The sequence below is a fragment of the Somniosus microcephalus genome, chromosome 8, assembly GCF_052327205.1.
Source record: "Somniosus microcephalus isolate GS21.2 chromosome 8, FLI_Smic_1.0, whole genome shotgun sequence".
NCBI classification, from domain to species: Eukaryota; Metazoa; Chordata; class Chondrichthyes; order Squaliformes; family Somniosidae; genus Somniosus; species Somniosus microcephalus.
In genome coordinates, this window is record NC_140994.1 from 156,103,420 (window position 1) to 156,123,584 (window position 20,165).

Genomic DNA, 20,165 nt, shown 5'->3' on the forward strand with positions numbered 1-20,165 from the left:
CTCTATCCTTGCCAGAATATTACCCCCAATCCCGTGATTTTTTATCTTAAGCAATAATCATTAGTGTGGCACCTTGTCAAATGCCTTTTGGAAGTCTAAATACACTACGTCCACTGGTTCCCCTTTATCCACCCTATATGTTACTTCCTCAAAGAACTCCAGCAAATTTGTCAAACATGACTTCCCCTTCATAAAACCATGCTGACTTTGTCCTATTAAATTATGATTATCCAAATGTCCTGTTACTGTCTCCTTAATAATGGACTCCAATATTTTACCTAACACAGATGTTAGGCTAACCGGTCTATAGTTTCCAGCCTTCTGTCTACTGCCCTTTTTAAATAAGAGCGTTACATTAGCAGTTTTCCAGTCTGCCGGGACCTTTGCTGAGTCCAGGGAGTTTTGGAAAATTATTACCAATGCATCCACAATCCCTACCGCCACTTCCCTCAAGACCCTAGGATGTAAGCCATCGGGTCCAGGTGATTTATCCGCCTTGAGTCCCATTATTTTACCGAGTACCACTTCCTTAGTGATTTTGATTGTGTTTAGCTCCTCCCCCCTATAGCCCCCTGTTTGTTCAGTGTTGGGATATTCTTAGTGTCCTCTACTGTAAAGACTGATACAAAATATTCATTCAGTGTTTTTGCCATCTCCATATTTCCCACCATTAATTTCCTGGTCTCATCCTCTAAGGGACCAACATTTACTTTAGCCACCCTTTTTCTTTTTATATAACTATAATAACTCTTACTATCTGTTTTTATATTTTTTGCTAATTTACTTTCATAATCTATCTTCCCTTTCTTAATCAATCTTTTTGTTATTTTTTGCTGCCTTTTAAAGTTTTCCCAATCCTCTATCCTCCCACTAGATTTGGCTACCTTATATGCCCTTGTTTTTAGTCGAATACTATCCTTAATTTCTTTACTTAGCCACGGATGGCTGTCTTTTCTTTTATACCCTTTTCTTCTCAGTGGAATATATATTTCTTGGAAGTTGTAAAATAACTCCTTAAATGTACACCACTGATCATGTATCGTCTTACCCTTTAATCTATTTTCCCAATCCACTCTACTCAATTCCGCTCTCATACCTTCATAGTCTCCTTTATTCAAGCTTAGCACGCTTGTTTGAGATCCAACTTTCTCACCCTCTAATTGAATATGGAATTCAACCATGTTATGGTCACTCATTCCAAGGGGATCCTTTACTAGGACATTTTTAATTAATCCTGTCTCATTACACAGGACCAGATCTAAGGTTGCTTGCCCCCTAGTCAGTTCAGTTACATACTGCTCAAGAAACCCATCCCTAATACACTCAATGAACTCATCCTCAAGGCAGCCCTGCCCAATTTGATTTGTCCAATTAATATGATAGTTAAAATCCCCCATAATTATAGATGCTCCCTTATTACAAGCCACAACTATTTCCTGATTGATACTCCGTCCAACAGAGTTGCAACTGTTCAGAGGCCTATAGACTACGCCCACTAGTGTTTTTTTCCCCTTATTATTCCTTACCTCCACCCAAACTGTTTCATTATCCTGATCTTTTGACCCAATATCATTTCTCTGTATTACAGTGATTCCTTCCTTTATTAACATAGCCACCCCACCTCCCCTTCCTTCCTGCCTGTCCTTCCTGATCGTTAAATAACATGGTATGTTTAATTCCCAGGCATTGTCACCCTGCAGCCATGTTTCTGTAATGGCCACAAGATCATACCCATATGTAGTTATTTGTGCCATTAACTCATCTATTTTGTTACAAATGCTACGTGCATTCAGATAGAGAACTTTCAAATATGTTTTGTGACACTTAATTCCTGCTTTTGCCCTTTTTATTACTTTACCTTTTACTCTATACCTTCTGCCCCTTCCTGACACGCTCTGGTTTTTAATTTCCCCACTGCTACCTAACTCTATGACCTTCTCTGCTGTCATTTTTATTATTTGCTCTCTAGGAACCTCCCCCCCAACGTCAGTGTTCTCGCTCAGGCCAACATCCCCAGCATTGAAGCTTTGGCCGCGCTCAATCTGCTCCGATGGACGGGTCACATCGTCCACATGCCCGATACGAGACTCCCAAAACCAGCACTCTACTAGGAGCTCCGACACGGCAAGAGAGCCCCAGGTGGGCAGAGGAAATGCTTCATGGACACCCTCAAAGCCTCCTTGAAAAAGTGCAACATGCCCACCGACACCTGGGAATCCCTGGCCCAAGACACCTGGGAATCCCTGGCCCAAGACCACACAAAGTGGAGGAGAAGCATTCGGGAAGGCACCGAACACCTCGAGTCTCGTCGCTGGGAGCAAGTGGAAGCCAAGCGCAAGCAGTGCAAGGAGCGCACGTCAACCCAAGCACCCCACCCACCCATCCCTTCAACCACCGTCTGCCCCACCTGTGACAGAGACTGTAGGTCCTGCATTGGACACAGTCACCTGAGAACTCATTTTTCATGTGGAAGCAATTCATCCTGGGTTCCAAGGGACTGCCTAAGAAGAAGACTCCTAAGATGCTCTTGTAGTAGGGATCCTTTCCATTCTCCATGGCCAGAGAAGGTTTCAGGCACACCATCTGGCCTTATTCCCAAAGAAGAGAACAACTTTAAGAACTGTATCAATTCAAAATGTTAACATTTACAAACTACTGAAGGCGTTTTGTGCTGCTATCGTGAAGTACAGTCCAATGACCAATGTTCAATCATGGAAGGCAGTTATTGCAGTGTAGGCTGGGATTCAAACGCATTTCTTTCATTCTGGACTCAAACGTGTCACCACCAAAACAGTGTAACACAGCTATGCTCTCAAGTTCTACAAAAGAAACAAAATGATTCTTTTTTCTATTCTTCTCAGCATAATAATGTCTTCCTACAAGTAAAATTGGTCCTCCAGTAACACAAAATTACAATGTACCTGATCATAAACACAGTGATACTGAAAATTACACTGAAAGGACAGGAAAATACTTTATTTTCTCATGGAGAAATTACATCAATTATCCAAATTTAATAATATAAAATTAGAAAATGAAGCATGTTTGTGGGTGCAGAGTAGCTAAAGGTAGGGTTATTGGAGAGGAAAACCAGTAATGATGCATGGTTGGGGACTTTACAGGAAAACACAAATAGCAATTTATCATTATTTCCTAGGTCTGCTGCAAAAAAATCCTCAATTGTTGAAGGATAATCTCAGACCAGCTGAGATGCAGAAGTATTGGTATTATTATAATTATAAACATAACATTCTATTTTATTGTGAATTAATTATCCTTTCACCTCTGGTACCCAAACTCAAATGAAACCCAGGTTGATGAGAGGAACCCCTGACCCTGTTTCTGATGAAGGTTCAATATGAAATTAATTTGGATAGTCTCAAGCCAATTCCCAGTGAGATTGAGAACACAGCACTAAACATTACCTAATACATCATAATCTCACTATCAGGACCACAACATGGATGATGTGTTAAAGGGGAAATACAAGATGTTAACACTGAGACACATTGTTGAGTTAGGGTAGAGTACAGAGAAATTGTAGGGGTTCGCAAAAATCCCCTCAGCCCCGAAGATCGGGAAACATTAATACGAAGAATTGTGTGATTTAAATTGTCTCTGGGTTGGACAATGCTTTAAAACATACCCAGAACGGCAAAAAGGCTGCATTGAAAAGCTCGTAGGCAGAGCAGCACTTGGACACTGGAATCAAAGAACTGTGTGAAAATTGCACACTTTGAGAGGAAATTCATTTTATTAAAAGATGGAGTTTTGGACTGTTTTAATATTCCAGGGCTTAAAATGGCTGTCAGACCGCATGGCAGGAGACAATAGCAGCTTGTAAGTGTGTCTGTGAGAAAGACCTGCCAATCAAAGGGGGGTTTCTGTTAGCATTTGAACGGAGCCGGGCTGTCAGTCACCCTGTAGCATGGGCGGGTCCGGTCAGGGGGTGGGGGGGCGTTCCCCATTCCTGCCAATACAATCGATGTGTTTACAGAAACTGATCAAACCACTTAAAGCTGTCCACAGGAAATGGCTTTGTTTACTATAGCCTCCCAAGCTGTTTACACAGTAATTCAAATCCATTCAAAGCCATTCACAGACAAGGGGGGAACAGTTTAAAAGAATGGTAATCCATCCATACCCATGCCAGACAATGGGAGCAGTTTGGCCACTGGGAAATAGCCCGTTTGAATCAGCCAATCATCGGACAGCAAGCACAATTGGGTTGATTACACACATCCATTCACTGAAATTGACTCTACTACGTGATGTCTCATGTATGAATGGAGGAAGTTCATGGCCTTTCTCTTGTGTATTCGAACTTTTCAGTGCAAATTTGCTCACAGACCTTTTCAGCGCCAAAACAGCAGGAACTCCCAGGATATAAAGATAGCTTCTCAGAAGCATATCTCTCTCTTATTTTCCTTGGACTACAGGTGAGCTCTTCTCTCTCTTTGGACCACAGGTGAGCAGGTTTCTGACTCCTCAGCAAGGCAATCTAGTAAGGCGTTAGAGGGGTGGTAATTTAATGGAAATTGCTAAGATTGTAAGACTTACATTGTAGCCATTTATCCCTCGTTTTTGCCATCTGCCTTCCCCTGTTAAGCAATTTTACATTGATCGTGTGGTGTAGTTTCTTTAGTACTAAGATCATGTGGTGTAGTTTATTTAGCTAATAAAGTTTGACTTTCTTACATCCAGATCATTTGTCCGTTTTTAATATATCATTAATTATAAGTTCTTCCAGTCAGAACTGGAAGGGTGGGTTTAGCAATTTGAAACCGCTGTTTGGGATTGGTCAGAGTGCAGCAACAAAAAGCTGCTTGGCCAGGTAAATTAACGTAAACCAGGTAAAGGAAGGTAAATTACCGTAAACCAGGGAAAAGATGCCCCTCTACAAAATGTACTTTGTTTCTATACCTAGTCCAATAGATGTTTACATTATGTGCCTGAAATAGGAAAGCATTCTATTTCCTGACATTAACATCTCTAACTTTGAATCATAAAATTCAAAAAGATGTAAAAATAAAAATTTGCATTATGAGAAACAAATACTAAACAGGATGCAGGTTGAATATTTGTGATATTGGTTCTAACCTTTGTATATGAGGATCCTCAGTTTTGACATGTACTACATTGGCTTATGTACAAATTACAGTTCACAAGTAAAGGATTTTGCTTGATTGAGATTACTATTAATCTACAAGTTAACCTTATTGGTTTGTATGAGAAGAATACGCAGGTGATTACGAAAGATTTTATTTTATTGGTTTCTTAGGAGACTTTTCATCCTGTAGTGGAGATTTTAAAAAACCCTGCTTGAAGGTCGATTGTTAGGTTGGTAGAAAGATCCCTTTGTTGCCAGACACAAATACAAGCAAGAGGCGGGAGCAATGCAATGTCAGTAGTATTACCGAGAAGGATATCTTGTGAGGAAAGGGTTCCATTACATACAAGAAAAAGATGACAATGTGGAGATTAGGAAAAAGCATTGCTATAATGTTTCAGACCATTGACTAAAGGGTTTGTACTGTTGCCAGTAAATTGCACTTCAGCTCTATCATCAAGCCCTATAAGGATAAAGGCAATTGTGAAACTAACTAGGAACAAGGGGAAGGTCCCCATGGCTCCACCAGTGCTTCTTTGTTCCACTTTAAAATCAAAAAAATTCCTCCACCACCTGATACTGAGGCCCCAATATTAACTCAGAGATGTGTTGCGAGCAGGGGGTCCGATAGCACTTGGGAAACCCAAATTATGTTCAGCGCGTCTGTCAGTGGCTTTTTAACTCAGCCACCTCATTAACATTTTACTTCCGGGTTTGCCTTCTAATCAGCTGCAGCGGGCGTGATGAGGATCCGCATGACGCGATCTCAACTCCAGTAAATAAAGGGCCAATCCAAAGATGCTATTTGGAGGAGTTGGAGTTGAGAAGAAGAGAGGAGCAACTTCAACTATGGATTTGAGACATTCAAAGGCTGTGCCCTAGTTCCTTGATGCCTCCCCTTGATGTGCTGCTGGGGGCTGTGAGGAGCTGGAGGGACATACTATTCCCTAGCAATGGGAGGAGAAAACTTGTGGCAGAAACAAAGAAGGCGTGGTTGGAGGTGGCCCAGTTAAACAGCAGCAGGAGCGTAGCGCCACTGGAAGCCATGCAGGAAGCAATTTAATGACATAACCAGGTCAGGAAAGTTGAGCACAGTCGCACATTCACCTACATCCTGCTGCGCATCACCTCAACCCCTCACTCTGCCTTCTTAAGCCTACTCCATCACATCACTCCTCACATCCACTTATCTTGCAGGTGCAACCTTCCTTCTCTGTCTCTGCACTTCTTCACATCCCCATCTATCCATCCATCTCTGCCACTCGCCATCATCCTTATGCAATTTTATGCCTCTCCCTGATACTCACCCTCACCAAATGCACTCCATCTATCAAATGAATACAAGCCATTACTTTCACTCATAGCTCTGTTCTTTCCCTCATTGCAGAAGAGAGCATAGAACACCAGGGAGAGGGAGAGAACTCGAGGGAGTCCTCCAAACATCTCGCAGCTGACAAGCGCAGAGGATGAGGTGCTGGAAATCAGTGGAGTTTTGGCATCCCTGGCCGTCCAAGATGGTGAGGTGGTGAGCTCCCAGCTACCTGGTGACGCAATTAAATATTAACGACCTACATGTCATATGCTACTCATTTCTGTTGACTTGATTTCAACAGCAAGTGAACTACGATCATCTTCATAATGATAACTTGCAATATATTCTTACCCTGCCAGGACTAATTCATGGCTTATATCTCCCACAGGGTCTTCACGTGTGCAGCAGCAGTCGGCGGAGGTCGCTGACTACAATTACTCAGAGGAGTCGAGTCCTTCTGACGGTGCATCATCACAGGACTCATGCAGACCAGGTACCAGCTCAGAGACTCGCACTTCGGTGGGACCAGTAAGGCAGATATTTGGATTTCCATCTGGTGAATCACACTTCACAAGTGAACAAGAGCAGATAGTGGAGACAGGGACAGCAGTGGAGAGTCCGCGTTGGAGGGTGCAGCCCTCTCCAAGCTCTGCTCAGCTGGGCACAGATGCTGTACCCTGAGGGCCGTTGATGAAAAGGAGAATCAGTGAGCAGCAGCAGAGAATGTGCGATGCCTTCCAAGCACACTGGCCCATGATTGCAGAGAGAATGGAGGAGTCCACCATAAGCATGAGTGGGTTGATGTCGCAGGGCATTGTGATGCTGTCTTCTAGCATGGCTAGAGTGGCCAGCTCTGTGGAACATCAAATGTGGCTATCAACTGAGTCCATGCTGGCCTTGACCATAGCCATGTAGTCTTTGGATGCCAACATGTCTGACACTTTAAATAGAATGGCAGATACCTTAGCCTCGGCCTTACAATGCCACCCTGATCTGTACCAAAGTGCTAAGCATCACAGTGGTAGCAGTGAAATGCGGCTGGGCCATGAGAGTGATGACAGCAAAAGGGGACATGGAAGTGGGGATTCCACTCAAAGTGCATCCACTTCTCATTCGTTGCCCCACCCCTAGCCAGTACCCGACATGCTGCCTCATCTCCTGATGGCCAAGTCTGCCCCTGCACAGGTGGAGTAGTCTTTGGCGGGGTCATCACAGGCTCCAAAACCCAGAGGACATCGGCCAAGAGCATTTCAGCAGTCAGAGCAGGAATCTGAGCAGCCTGCCTCTACCTCTGCTCAAGCCACAGGGGTTGCACCACATAGGAGTAGCCGGAAAAGGAAGACTAAGGCTTTGTAGTTGCACAAGAGGAAATAGTTCAGGTACAGTTGAGGTACATTTCCCTCGAGGGGGAAAGACAGGGCAACTAAAGTCAGGGCTCCCTGGATGACGAAAGACTAGAAAAAGAGCGTGTATGACAGATGTCAGGTTGCAAATACACCTGAGAATCAGGCTATATATAAAAAGGTCAGAGGAGAAGTGAAAAAGAAAATAAGAGGGGCAAAGAGAGGGTATGAGAATAGATTGGCAGCCGACATAAAAAGTAATCCAAAAGTCTTCTATAGGCATATAAATTGTAAAAGGGTAGCAAGAGGAGGGGTGGGGCCAAAAAAGAGACCTACACATGGAGGCAGAGGGTATGGCTGAGGTACTAAATGAGTACTTTGCATCTGTCTTCGCCAAGGAAGAGGATGCAGTCATAGACATAGTGAAGGAGGAGGTAGTGGAGATACTTGATAGGATAAAAATTGATAAAGAGGAGGTATTAGAAAGGCTGGCTGTACTTAAAGTAGATAAATCACCAGGAGCGGATGGGATGCATCCTAAGATGCTGAGGGAATTGAGGGAGGAAATCGCGGAGGCACCGGCCATAATATTCCAATCCTCCTTAGATATGGGGGTGGTGCCAGAGAACTGGAGAATTGCAAATGTTACACCATTGTTTAAAAAAGGGTGTAAGGATAAACCCAGCAACTACAGGCCAGTCAGTTTAACCTCGGTAGTGGGGAAGCTTTTAGAAACAGTAATCAGGGACAAAATTAACAGTCATTTGGATCGGTGTGGATTAATTAAGGAAAGCCAGCACAGATTTGTTAAGGGGAAATCATGTTTAGCTAACTTGATTCAGTATTTTGATGAAGTAACAGGGAGGGCTGATGAGGGCAATGCAGTTGATGCAGTGTACATGGATTTCCAAAAGGCATTCAACAAAGTGCCACATCATGGGTTTGCAGCAAAGTTGAAGCCCATGGAATAAAAGAGACAGTGGCAGTATGGATACAGAATTGGCTAAGTCATAGGAAACAGAGAGTAGTGGTGAACGGTTCTTTTTGGACTGGAGCAAGGTATAAAATGGTGTTCCCCAGGTTTCAGTTCTAGGACCATTGCTTTTCTTGATATATATTAATGACTTGGATGTGGGTGTACAGGGCACAATTTCAAAATTTGCAGATGACACAAATCTTGGAAGTATAGTGAACAGTGAGGAGGAGAGTGATAGACTTCAGGAAGATATAAACAGGCTAGTGAAATGGGCGGACATTTGGCAGATGGAATTTAATGCAGAAAAGTGTGAAGTGATACATTTTGGTAGAAAGAATGAGGAGAGGACATATAAACTAAATGGTACAATACTGAAAGTGGTGCACGAACATAGAGACCTGGGGGCATGTGTGCACAAATCGTTGAAGATGGCAGGGCTTCATAAATAGAGGTATAGAGTACAAAAGTGTGGAAATTATGAAGAACCTGTATAAAACCCTGGTTTGCCCCCAACTGGAGTATTGTGTCCAATTCTGGGCACCATACTTTAGGAAGGATGTGAAGGCCTTAGAGAAGTTGCAGAAAAGATTTACGAGAATGATTCCAGGAATGAGGGACTTCAGTTATGTTGATTGACTGGAAAAGCTGGGGTTGTTCTCCTTGGAGCAGAGAAGATTGAGAGGAGATTTGATAGAGGTGTTCAAAATCATGAGGGGTCTGAACAGAGTAGATAGCGAGAAACTGTTCCCATTGGCGGAAGGGTCAAGAATCAGAGGACACAGATTTAAGGTGATTGGCAGAAGAACCGAGGGTGAGTGGTTAGGATCTGAAGTGCACTGCCTGAAAGGGTGGAGGAGGCAGACTCATTCACGGCTTTCAAAAGGGAGTTGGATAAGTATCTGAAGAAAAGAAATTTGCAGGGCTACGGGGAAAGGGCAGGGGAGTGGGACTAGCTGAAGTGCTCTTGCAGAGAGCTGGCATGGGCTCGACGGGCTGAATGGCCTTCTTCCATGCTGTAACCATTCTATGATTCTATCATTCTATTCTAAGGGTACGCACATTGGTGTTATGAAAATGTTGTGTTCTTAAGTTTCTGTTCTTTAGGTAGGTCACATAAATATTATTCTTTTGCACCACTTTCCTGTCTTGTCCACTCTTGGGTGCTGGGTAGCAAGTCGCTTTTTAACTTGTTTGTTGATGAATGGGAAGACATGAATTGATTGGGCCCAATGGGTGGGATGTTCAAGGGGTGGTTGCAAGACTGCTTTGTGTCACTGACATCTACAAGGCACAAGTCAGGAGTGTGATGGAATACACTCCACTTGTCTGGATGAGTGCACCACCAACAACACTAAAGAAGATTGACACCATCCAGGACAAAGCAGCCCGCTTGATTGGCACCCCATCCAACACCTTAAACATTCACTCCCTCCACCACCGGTGTACCATGGCTGCAGTGTGTACCATCTACAAGATGAACTGCAGCAACTCGACAGTACCTCCCAAAACCGCAACCTCTACCACTTAGAAGGACAAGGGCAGCAGGCGCATGGGAACACCATCACCTCCAAGTTCCCCTCCAAGTCACACACTATCCTGACTTGGAAATATATTGCCATTCCTGCATCGTCACTGAGTCAATATCCTGGAAATCCCTCCCTTACAGCACTGTGGGAGTACCTTCACCACAGACTGCAGCGGTTCAAGAAGGTGGCTCACCACCACCTTCTCAAGGGCAATTAGGGATGGGCAATAAATATGTAGGCTGATGTTAGAAAGTTCAACTGCAGCTTCAATTATGTCCTTACCGTAGCAGATGCTGACTTTTCTCAGCCAGATACAAATACAAAGATAGTGCCAGTACAAAGGAAAGTAGGCAAATTATGTAAATCCAGTAGTTCCCAGTCTCAATCACTATTCGGCTGACTAAGGAATCCTCCAACAGTGACCTTCCGGCTTTATGTGCTTCATAATTTGCAAGGCACTTTAAATCCTTCCCAACTGTCATTGGTCTATCTACAGAAAGGCAAATTCCTAAAAAATGTACTCCTGCAGTGATGCAGTGGAAGAAGGTTCTTTGATTATTGCAGACTTTCCAAAAATGGAAGCTCTTATCACATGAAATATGCCCTAGACACATGCATGGATACAGGCCAACCAACAGCTTTTTAACCTGATGTGTGACAATTCAGCATTGTTGCACTAGAATTGGAGGTTGGCAGCATCAACCAACCAATCAGATTGGTTAGATGGTGCGACCTAAAGCTATGAAAATCAATCAAACATTACTTTCATCCACTGTTGATTGGAGACAGCCAATCCAGATTACATGAGAGGGGAACATTTAGCTCCTTCCATTCAGTATAACAAGTTTCTGTGGATTTTAGTACTGTTTTTTGATATGATTTTAGTGTACAATGGTTTTATATTTCCCATACAAGGAATTCTGCAACACTTTTGTTCTGCTGGATGTGCAATGAGGCAAAACCTCTACCCATCAGTTTCACTTGTCGATTACCCCATCCCAAATCCTGGGGACAGGGTCATTTAAATAATAGGGCGGTTGCCTGCAGTGGTTCAACTACATTGAAAAAAATCTGAGCAGCATGCTCCAAAAAGTCACTAGGGTCAGATTGCTGGCAAAGCCCTTAAGCAGTGTTCCACATGGATAGATTTACTTTGTAGACCTACTGCTTAACAATCTTCCTTGGCTCCCATAAACGTGAGCCAGAGACTTCAGGAAATACCGCTGGTAGGGTTCATTTGTCGCCCAGAATAGCGCCTGTGCATTCTCTCGACAAGTTACACCGGCGGCAGTGAGCCAGGAGCAGCCCGAATAGAGCGGGCCTGTGTGGGAACACAGCATCGGCGGCAGTTACACCGGCAGCAGTGAGTCAGGAGCAGCCCAACTAGAGCGGGTCTGTGTGGGAACACAGCATCGGCGGCAGTTACACCGGCGGCAGTGAGTCAGGAGCAGCATACCAGTTCAACAGCAGGGGAGAGAGGTAAAAAGTAATCAAAGTGTGACGTCACCAGGAAGCAGGTAAGTGATTGGTTGGTGAGTATTTGGTTGGTGAGTATTTCTCTTTTTTTTTTAAACTTTAACTCTGGTTTATAGTTTCTAAGGTCTCTCTGGTGTAGCAGGGACTGTTGGTAAACCAGTTAACTGTAGTGTAATTAGTGGGATGGATTGATTTAATTTAAATTCAATTAATTAAAGGGTAAGTCATGGCAGGACAGCCGGGCCCCGTGATCGCTCCTCCTGCGATATGTGGGAACTCAGGGACGCTTCCTGTGTCCCTGACAACTACATGTGCAGGAAGTGCATCCAGCTGCAGCTACTGACAGGCCGCATTGCGGCGCTGGATCTGTGATTGGACACATACTGGAGCATTCTCAATGCTCAGGGCAACGTGAATAGCACATTTACGGAGTTGGACACACCGCAGGTAGAGGTTCGATAGGAAGAAAGGGAACGGGTGACCAACAGGCAGAGTACTAGGCGCAGGCAGGTGGTGCAGGGGTCCGCTGTGGCCATCCCCCTCTCCAACAGATACACTACTTTGAGTACTGTTGGGGGGGATGGCTTATCAGAGGAAGGCAGCAGCAGCCAACTTCCTGGCACCAGGGGTGGCTCTGCTGCACAGAATGGGAGGAAAAAGAGGGGTAGAACTATAGTAATAGGGGATTCAATTGTAAGGGGAATAGATAGGCGTTTCTGCGGCCGCAAACGAGACTCCAGGATGGTGTGTTGCCTCCCTGGTGCAAGGGTCAAGGATGCCTCTGAGCGACTCCAGAACATCTTGGAAGGGGAGGGTGAACAGCCAGTTGTCGTGGTGCATATAGGCACCAACGATATAGGTAAAAAGCGGGATGAGGTCCTAAAAGCGGAGTATAGGGAGTTAGGAGATAAATTAAAAAACGGGACCTCAAAGGTAGTAATCTCAGGATTGCTACCAGTGCCACGTGCTAGTCAGAGTAGAAATAGAAGGATACTTCAGATGAATAAATGGCTAGAGGAATGGTGCCAGGGGGAGGGATTCAAGTTCCTGGGACATTGGAACCGGTTCTGGGGGAGGTGGGACCAGTTCAAACCGGACGGTTTGCACCTGGGCAGGGCTGGAACAAATGTCCTAGGGGGAGTGTTTGCTGGTGCTTTGGGGGAGGGTTTAAACTAAAATGGCAGGGGGTTGGGAACCTGAGCAGGGAGACAGAGGAAAGGGAAACAAGGATAAAAGCAAAAGATAGGAAGGAGTAAAACAAAAGTGGCAGTCAGAGAAATCAACGGTTTAAATCAAACATGGCCACAGTAAATAATAATTCTAATAGGTCTAAGAGCGTTAAAAAAACAAGCCTGAAGGCTTTGTGTCTTAATGCGAGGAGCATTTGTAATAAGGTGGATGAATTGGCTGCGCAAATAGAAGTAAACAAATACGATTTGGTTTGGATTACGGAAACGTGGCTCAAGGAAGGCCAGGACTGGGAACTCAACATCCAGGGGTATTCGATATTCAGGAAAGATAGGCAAAAAGGAAAGGGAGGTGGGGTAGCAGTACTGGTTAAAGAAGGGATTAACACAATTGTAATGAAGGATATTAGCTCTGATGAGGTGGAATCTGTATGGGTAGAATTGAGAAACACTAAGGGGAAAAAAACGTTAGTGGGAGTGGTTTATAGACCTCCAAAAAGTAAGGCGAAGGTTGGGGATGGCATGCAAAGAGAAATTAAAGAAGCGTGCAATAAGGGCACAGCATGGGTGACTTTAATCTACATATAGATTAGGCCAGCCAAATGAGTAACAATACTGTGGAGGAGGAATTCCTGGAGTATTTACGGGATGGTTTCCTGGACCAATACGTCAAGGAACCAACCAGAGATCAGGCCATCTTAGAATAGGTTTTATGTAACGAGAAATGATTAATTAGCAATCTTGTTGTAAGAGGCCCCTTGGGTTGGAGCGATCATAATATGATCGAATTCTTCATTAAGATGGAGAATGAAGTAGTTGACTCAGAGACTAGGGTCCTCAATTTAAATAATGGAAACTATGATGGTCTGAGGAGCGAGTTGGGTAGGATTGATTGGGGAATGGCACTCAAAGGGTTGACGGTGGATAGGCAATGGCAAACATTCAAAGACCGAATGGATGAACTACAGAATTTGTTCATCCCAGTTTGGCATAAAAATAAAACAAAAAAGGTGACCCAACCGTGGTTAACAAGGGAAATTAGGGATAGCATAAGGTCCAAGGAGAGGGCATATACATTGGCCAGAAAAAGCAATAATCCTGAGGATTGGGAGCAGTTTAGGATTCAACAAAGGAGGACAAAGGGATTAATTAAGAAAGGGAAAATAGAATATGAGAGTAAGCTTGCAGAGAACATAAAAACTGACTGTAAAAGCTTTTATAGATATGTGAAGAGAAAAAGATTGGTGAAGTCAAGCGTAGGTCCCTTGCAGTCAGAATCGGGGGAATTTATAATGGGGAACAAAGAAATGGCAGACTAACTAAATACATATTTTGGTTCTGTCTTCACAAAGGAGGACACAAATAACCTCGCAGAGATGCCGGGGAACATAGGGTCTGATGAAAGGGTGGAACTGAAAGAAATCAGTATTTGTAGGGAAATGGTGTTAGGAAAATTGATGGGACTGAAGGCCGATAAATCCCCAGGGCCTGATAATCTACATCCCAGGGTACTTAAGGAAGTGGCCCTAGAAATAGTAGATGCATTGCTGGTCATCTTCCAGAACTCGATAGACTCTGGAACGGTACCCATGGATTGGCGGGTAACTAATGTTACCCCACTATTCAAAAAAGGTGGTAGAGAAAAGGCGGGGAATTATAGACCGGTAAGCTTGACATCGGTAGTGGGGAAAATGCTAGAGTCCATTATAAAAGATGTAATAGCAGAGCACTTGGAAAGCAGTGACTGGATCGGACAAAGTCAACATGAATTTACAAAAGGTAAATCATGCTTGACTAATCTACTGGAATTTTTTGAGGATGTAACTGGTAAAATAGATAAGGGAGAACCAGTGGATGTGGTGTATTTGGACTTTCAGAAGGCTTTCGATAAGGTCCCGTATAAGAGATTAGCGTGCAAAATTAAGGCACATGGGATTGGGGGCAAGGTATTGACTTGGATAGAGAACTGGTTGGCGGACAGAAAGCAAAGAGTTGGACTAAACGGGTCGTTTTCCGAGTGGCAGGCAGTGACTAGTGGGGTACCGCAAGGATCGGTCCTAGGACCCCAGCTGTTCACAATATATATTAATGATCTGGACGAGGGAATTGGATGTAATATCTCCAAATTTGCAGACGACACAAAGCTGGGGGGGAGGGTATGCTGTGAGGAGGATGTCATGAAACTCCAGCACGATTTGGACAGGTTGGGTGATTGGGCAGAAACATGGCAAATGCACTATAATGTGGATAAATGTGAGGTTATCCACTTTGGTGGCAAAAACAGGAAGGCAGATTATTATTTGAATGGTAATAGATTGGGAGAAGGGGAAGTGCAAAGAGACCTGGGTGTTCTTGTACACCAGTCGCTGAAGGTAAGCATGCAGGTGCAGCAGGCAGTTAAGAAGGCAAATGGTATGTTGGCCTTCGTAGCAAGAGGGTTCGAGTACAAGAACAAGGATGTCTTGCTGCAGTTGTACAGGGCCTTGGTGAGACCACACCTTGAGTATTGTGTGCAGTTTTGGTCGCCTTACCTGAGGAAGGACGTTCTTGCCATGGAATGAGTGCAGTGAAGATTCACCAGGCTGATACCTGGGATGGCAGGAATGACGTATGAGGAGAGATTGTGTTGATTGGGCTTATACTCACTGGAGTTTAGAAGATTGAGAGGGGATCTCATCGAAACCTATAAAATTCTGTCAGGCCTGGACAGACTAGATGCAGGAAGGATGTTTCTGATGGCCGGGGAGTCCAGAACCAGGGGTCATAGTCTAAGGATAAGGGGTAAGCCATTTAGGACTGAAATGAGGAGGAATTTCTTCACCCAGAGAGTGGTGAACCTGTGGAACTCTCTGTCACAGAGGGCGGTGGAGGCCAGTTCATTAAGTATATTCAAGGAAGAGTTGGATATATTTCTTAAGGCTAAAGGGATCAAGGGATATGGGGAGAAGGCAGGGACCGGGTACTGAATTTGGATGATCAACCATGATCTCATTGAATGGCAGAGCAGGCTCAAAGGGCCGAATGGCCTACTCCTGCACCTAACTTCTATGTATCTATGTATCTATGTAAAGATACTGACAGGCCTATCAAGGCACATCTGGCAGAATTCCCAGGTTAGCCTTGGAACTACCCTAAATACACACCATATAACTGGGACAGGCAGAAGTAGTGCCCCCTCCCACCAGGTCAGGATTTCCTCCACAGTAGCCAAAAGGGCGAAAACATGGAGGATCCGAGTTCTGCCCTTTTTTTCACCCCCGTCCAATTTATGCCGCTATTGGGCCAGGAGCTTTCCAGGATCCCTACCCTAAATCTTTTTAACTGAGTGTTATGTTCATAAATAAATAGATTGTTTCATTATGAACAGCTAGCTTGAGCTAGTCATTTATTCAGCCATGTGGACTAGTGTACAGGCATCCATCTTGACTACTGCCTTGTGAGTAGCCCACTACTAAACATACAGCACCACCTAGTGTACCATTCTAGATTGACATGTTACTGATCATTACATCCCCCTTCCTTAGAGGTTAAACAAAATCAATATCAATCAATATCAAACAATCATAATGACATAAACATCTTCACAACAGTCAACACATTTTCAAAGCTTTACTTTATGAACTCTAAGCTTTTCATTCTTTTATTATAGTTTTCTTTGTACTCAAAGATTAAGTCTATCAGGCTTTTTTACTTGACGTGTGGATCTTCTCAGCACAGGCAAGTCTGATGTGTTTTCATGAGAGCCTGTACGTGTGCTTGTGTTAGATTGTTCTGGTGGTGAGTGACAAGATTCAGTTGCGGCATTGTCATCGATTTGCTCTTGGATAGTTTATTGTGTTTTCAGGAGGGAACGGCGATTCCTCCCGAGAATCTGTCCTTCCTCAGTTCTAACAGTGTATGACCTTGGTCCTACTTCAAGAACTGTAGCTTTCCTGTTCCATGCATTTGGATCCTCAATCCTGACAACATCATCCCTTGTCAATGGTTTTAGAGTTTTGGATGACTTGTCATAGTGTGAATTCTGTTTCAGCTTTAACAGTGGAAGTCTCTGTCTTAGTTCCTTACTCTGCTTTTCTTTTGCACAGCAGGGTAGCGTGGTGCGCAACTTGTGACCCATTAGGAGTTCAGCAGGTGAAGAACCACAGTCTAAAGGGGAGGCTCGGTAGCTCAGCAGGGCGAGATAAGGATCAGACTTGCTTTCTGTTGCTTTCTTCAGTAGCTGTTTGAGAACTTGAACACCTTTCTCTGCCTTACCATTCGACTGAGCATACAGAGGACTGGATGTGATGTGTTGAAAGTCATAATGTGCTGCAAACTGTTGCTACTCCTTACAGTTGAAGCACGGACCATTGTCGCTAATGGCAATCCTGGGAATTCCATGTCTGGCGAAGATGGATTTAACATGCATTATGACACTGCTTGCTGATGTGCTTGAGAGCAGCGCCATCTCAGGATAGTTAGAATGGTAGTCAATCACTATTAGATAGTCTTTACCATTCAAATGAAAGAGGTCCATACCAACCTTTTGCCATGGTGCTGTTGGTAAGTCAGCTGCTATCATTGGTTCCTTTGCTTGTTTGTTTTGGTGTTTCTGACATGTCTCACATTTGCCTATCATGTTCTCAATGTCCTTACTTAGGCCAGGCCAATAAACAGTGTCTCTTGCTCTCCTTTTGCATTTTTCAATTCTGAGGTGTCCCTCATGAATCCTTTTGAGCATGTCTCGACATAGAGCCTGTGGAATGACTATTCTATTCTGTTTTAGTAATAGTCCACTTGCGACACTCAACTCTGACCTGATGTGATAGCACTTTGGACAGGAACCTTTTAGCCAACCATGATGAATGTTCTCTATTACTGTTTGTAATACTGTATCTTTTACTGTTTCTTCTGCTATTTGCTTTGATTTTGTGTCTGACACGGGCAGCGCAGCAGTGACCATACTCACATGAACATCCACGTCTTCCTCAGTAGAGCTCACATGACTCATTGTGGGTGCTCGGGATAGTGCATCTGCTAACACTATGTGTTTGCCTGGTGTGTAGATCAGTTCAAAGTCATATCTTTGCAGCTTCATCATGAGTCGTTGAATCCTTGGAGACATCTCATTCAGGTTTTTTTTTATGATGGCAACCAGTGGGCAGTGGTCTGTCTCAACTGTGAAGGTGGGAAGTCCATATATGTAGCCATGGAACTTTTCTAGTCCAACTACCAAGCCTGGACATTCCTTTTCAATCTCGGCGTATCGACACTCAGAATCAGTCATAGATCTGGAGGCATAGGCAATAGGCTTCCAATCTTCACCCTCTGCTTGTAGCAAGACTGTGCCTAGGCCATCTTTTGATGCATCCGTTGACACTTTGATTCTCTTTGTTGGGTCAAAGAAGGTGAGTACAGGTGTGGTTGTCAGCACTGTTTTAAGGTTCATCCACTCTTGTTCATGTCTTTCTTTCCATGCGAACTCATTTATTTTATGTAGCAGGTCTCGCAGACAGGCTGTCTTGGCTGACAAGTTAGGAATGAACTTTCCAATTAAGTTTATCATCCCCATGATGCGTAGGACTCCTTTTTTGTCAGTGGGTCGGGGCAATTTGAGTATGGCGTTTACTTTTTCCATATCTGGCTCTACTCCTTTACCAGATAGATTATCTCCTAGGAAAGTGACTTCCTGGATGCCAAACTGACACTTGGCTTTGTTGAGCTTCAGTCCATTCCGGTGTATGCTCTGTAGCACTTTAGTCAGTCTCTCATTGTGTTCTTTCAGTGTGGAGCCCCAGATGATGATGTCATCAACATAGACCCAAACTCCTTCCAGACCTTCAATTATGTGTTCCATCACTCTATGAAAGATTTCAGATGCAGATATTATCCCAAAAGGCATTCTGAGGAAACAATACCTGCCAAATGGTGTATTGAAGGTACAGTATTTGGTGCTCTCTTCATCCAGTTTTAGTTGCCAAAATCCTTGTGAGGCATCGAGCTTTGTGAAGTATCTGGCACCTGACATTTCACTGGTGATTTCTTCTCACTTGGGAATCTGGTAGTGTTCACGTTTTATTGTTTGCATTTAAGTCCTTTGGATCCATGCATACTCTTAGATGATTGTTCTTTTTCTTTACACATACCATGGAGTTAACCCAGTCTGTTGGCTCTTCGACTTTCCTGATGACTCCTAGTGTGATCATTCTGTTCAGTTCTTTCTTGAGCCGGTCATGCAGGGGTGTTGGAACTCTCCGTGGAGCACGTACCACTGGCTGAGCATCCTCCTTTAGCTGGATCTTGTAAGTGAATGGTAGAACTCCAAATCCATTGAACACATCCTGGAAATTACTCACTACAGAATCCACTGAGTCATCTGGTCTGCTTATGGCACATTTTATATGGTAGACTCTCTTGACCAGTTCTAAGTCCTCACAAGCTTTGTCACCTAGTAGTGAATCAAGTCCTTCAGCCACAACAGAAAACATGAGATGATGCACTTTGTCTTTGACTGTCACTTTAAGTCTGCATACACCTAAGCTATCTATTTTCTGTCCATTATAGTCCTTCAGTAGTACTGACTTTTTCTGTATTTTGGGCTTTTCTTTCATATTTTTAATGTCACTCATACTGATTAAGTTTGCTTTTGCCCCAGTGTCTAGTTTCAATGTAACTAATGCTCCATTTACCTGCAGTGGCATCATCCATTTGTCCTCTTTTACTGCATTAACTTGATGTTCCGCATTGTCCATTCCTAAGGGCTGCATATTCTGTATCCTTTTCTATATTGTCACATGATACCATTCCTACAAAAATGTCTCACTTAAATCAGTGTCCTCAATCACATTGACTTGTTGCCCTTTCTTTGTTTTTACTTTTGAAAAGCATTGTTTGGCAAAGTGATTCTTTCCATTACATTTTGTGCACATTTTCCCAAACGCAGGGCATTGTCTTGACTGGTGCTGGTAACCACAGCATTTACAATTAAAAATTCCATCCTCCGATTGCTTTGCATTTCTGTTCTTCCCACGTTTCTTCCCCTTGTAGGACACAGCACCAACAGCAGCACAGTCACTCATTACAGTCGCATTATTATTAATTTCACTGTAAGTCTTTGCATGCTGTTGCGCTAGCTCACTGGCATGGCATATTTTCACAGCATTCTCCAATGTTAGTTCGGTTTCTCTCAACAAACATTCCCTGACTTTTTTATCATGAAGACCAAACACAATCTGGACATGAATCATGGATGATTT

The 20,165-nt window shown here is 43.7% G+C and overlaps 1 protein-coding gene across 1 annotated transcript in view; it reads left to right on the forward strand.

Annotated features, from left to right (window-relative positions):
* Positions 1-20,165, forward strand: part of LOC147113877 (uncharacterized) — a 73,269-nt gene that overhangs the window by 45,385 nt on the left and 7,719 nt on the right. The window contains exon 5 of the mRNA XM_085996171.1: positions 6,811-6,915. Within this exon, the coding sequence (XP_085852297.1) occupies positions 6,811-6,915 (105 nt within the window). The remainder of the gene's footprint in view (positions 1-6,810; positions 6,916-20,165) is intronic.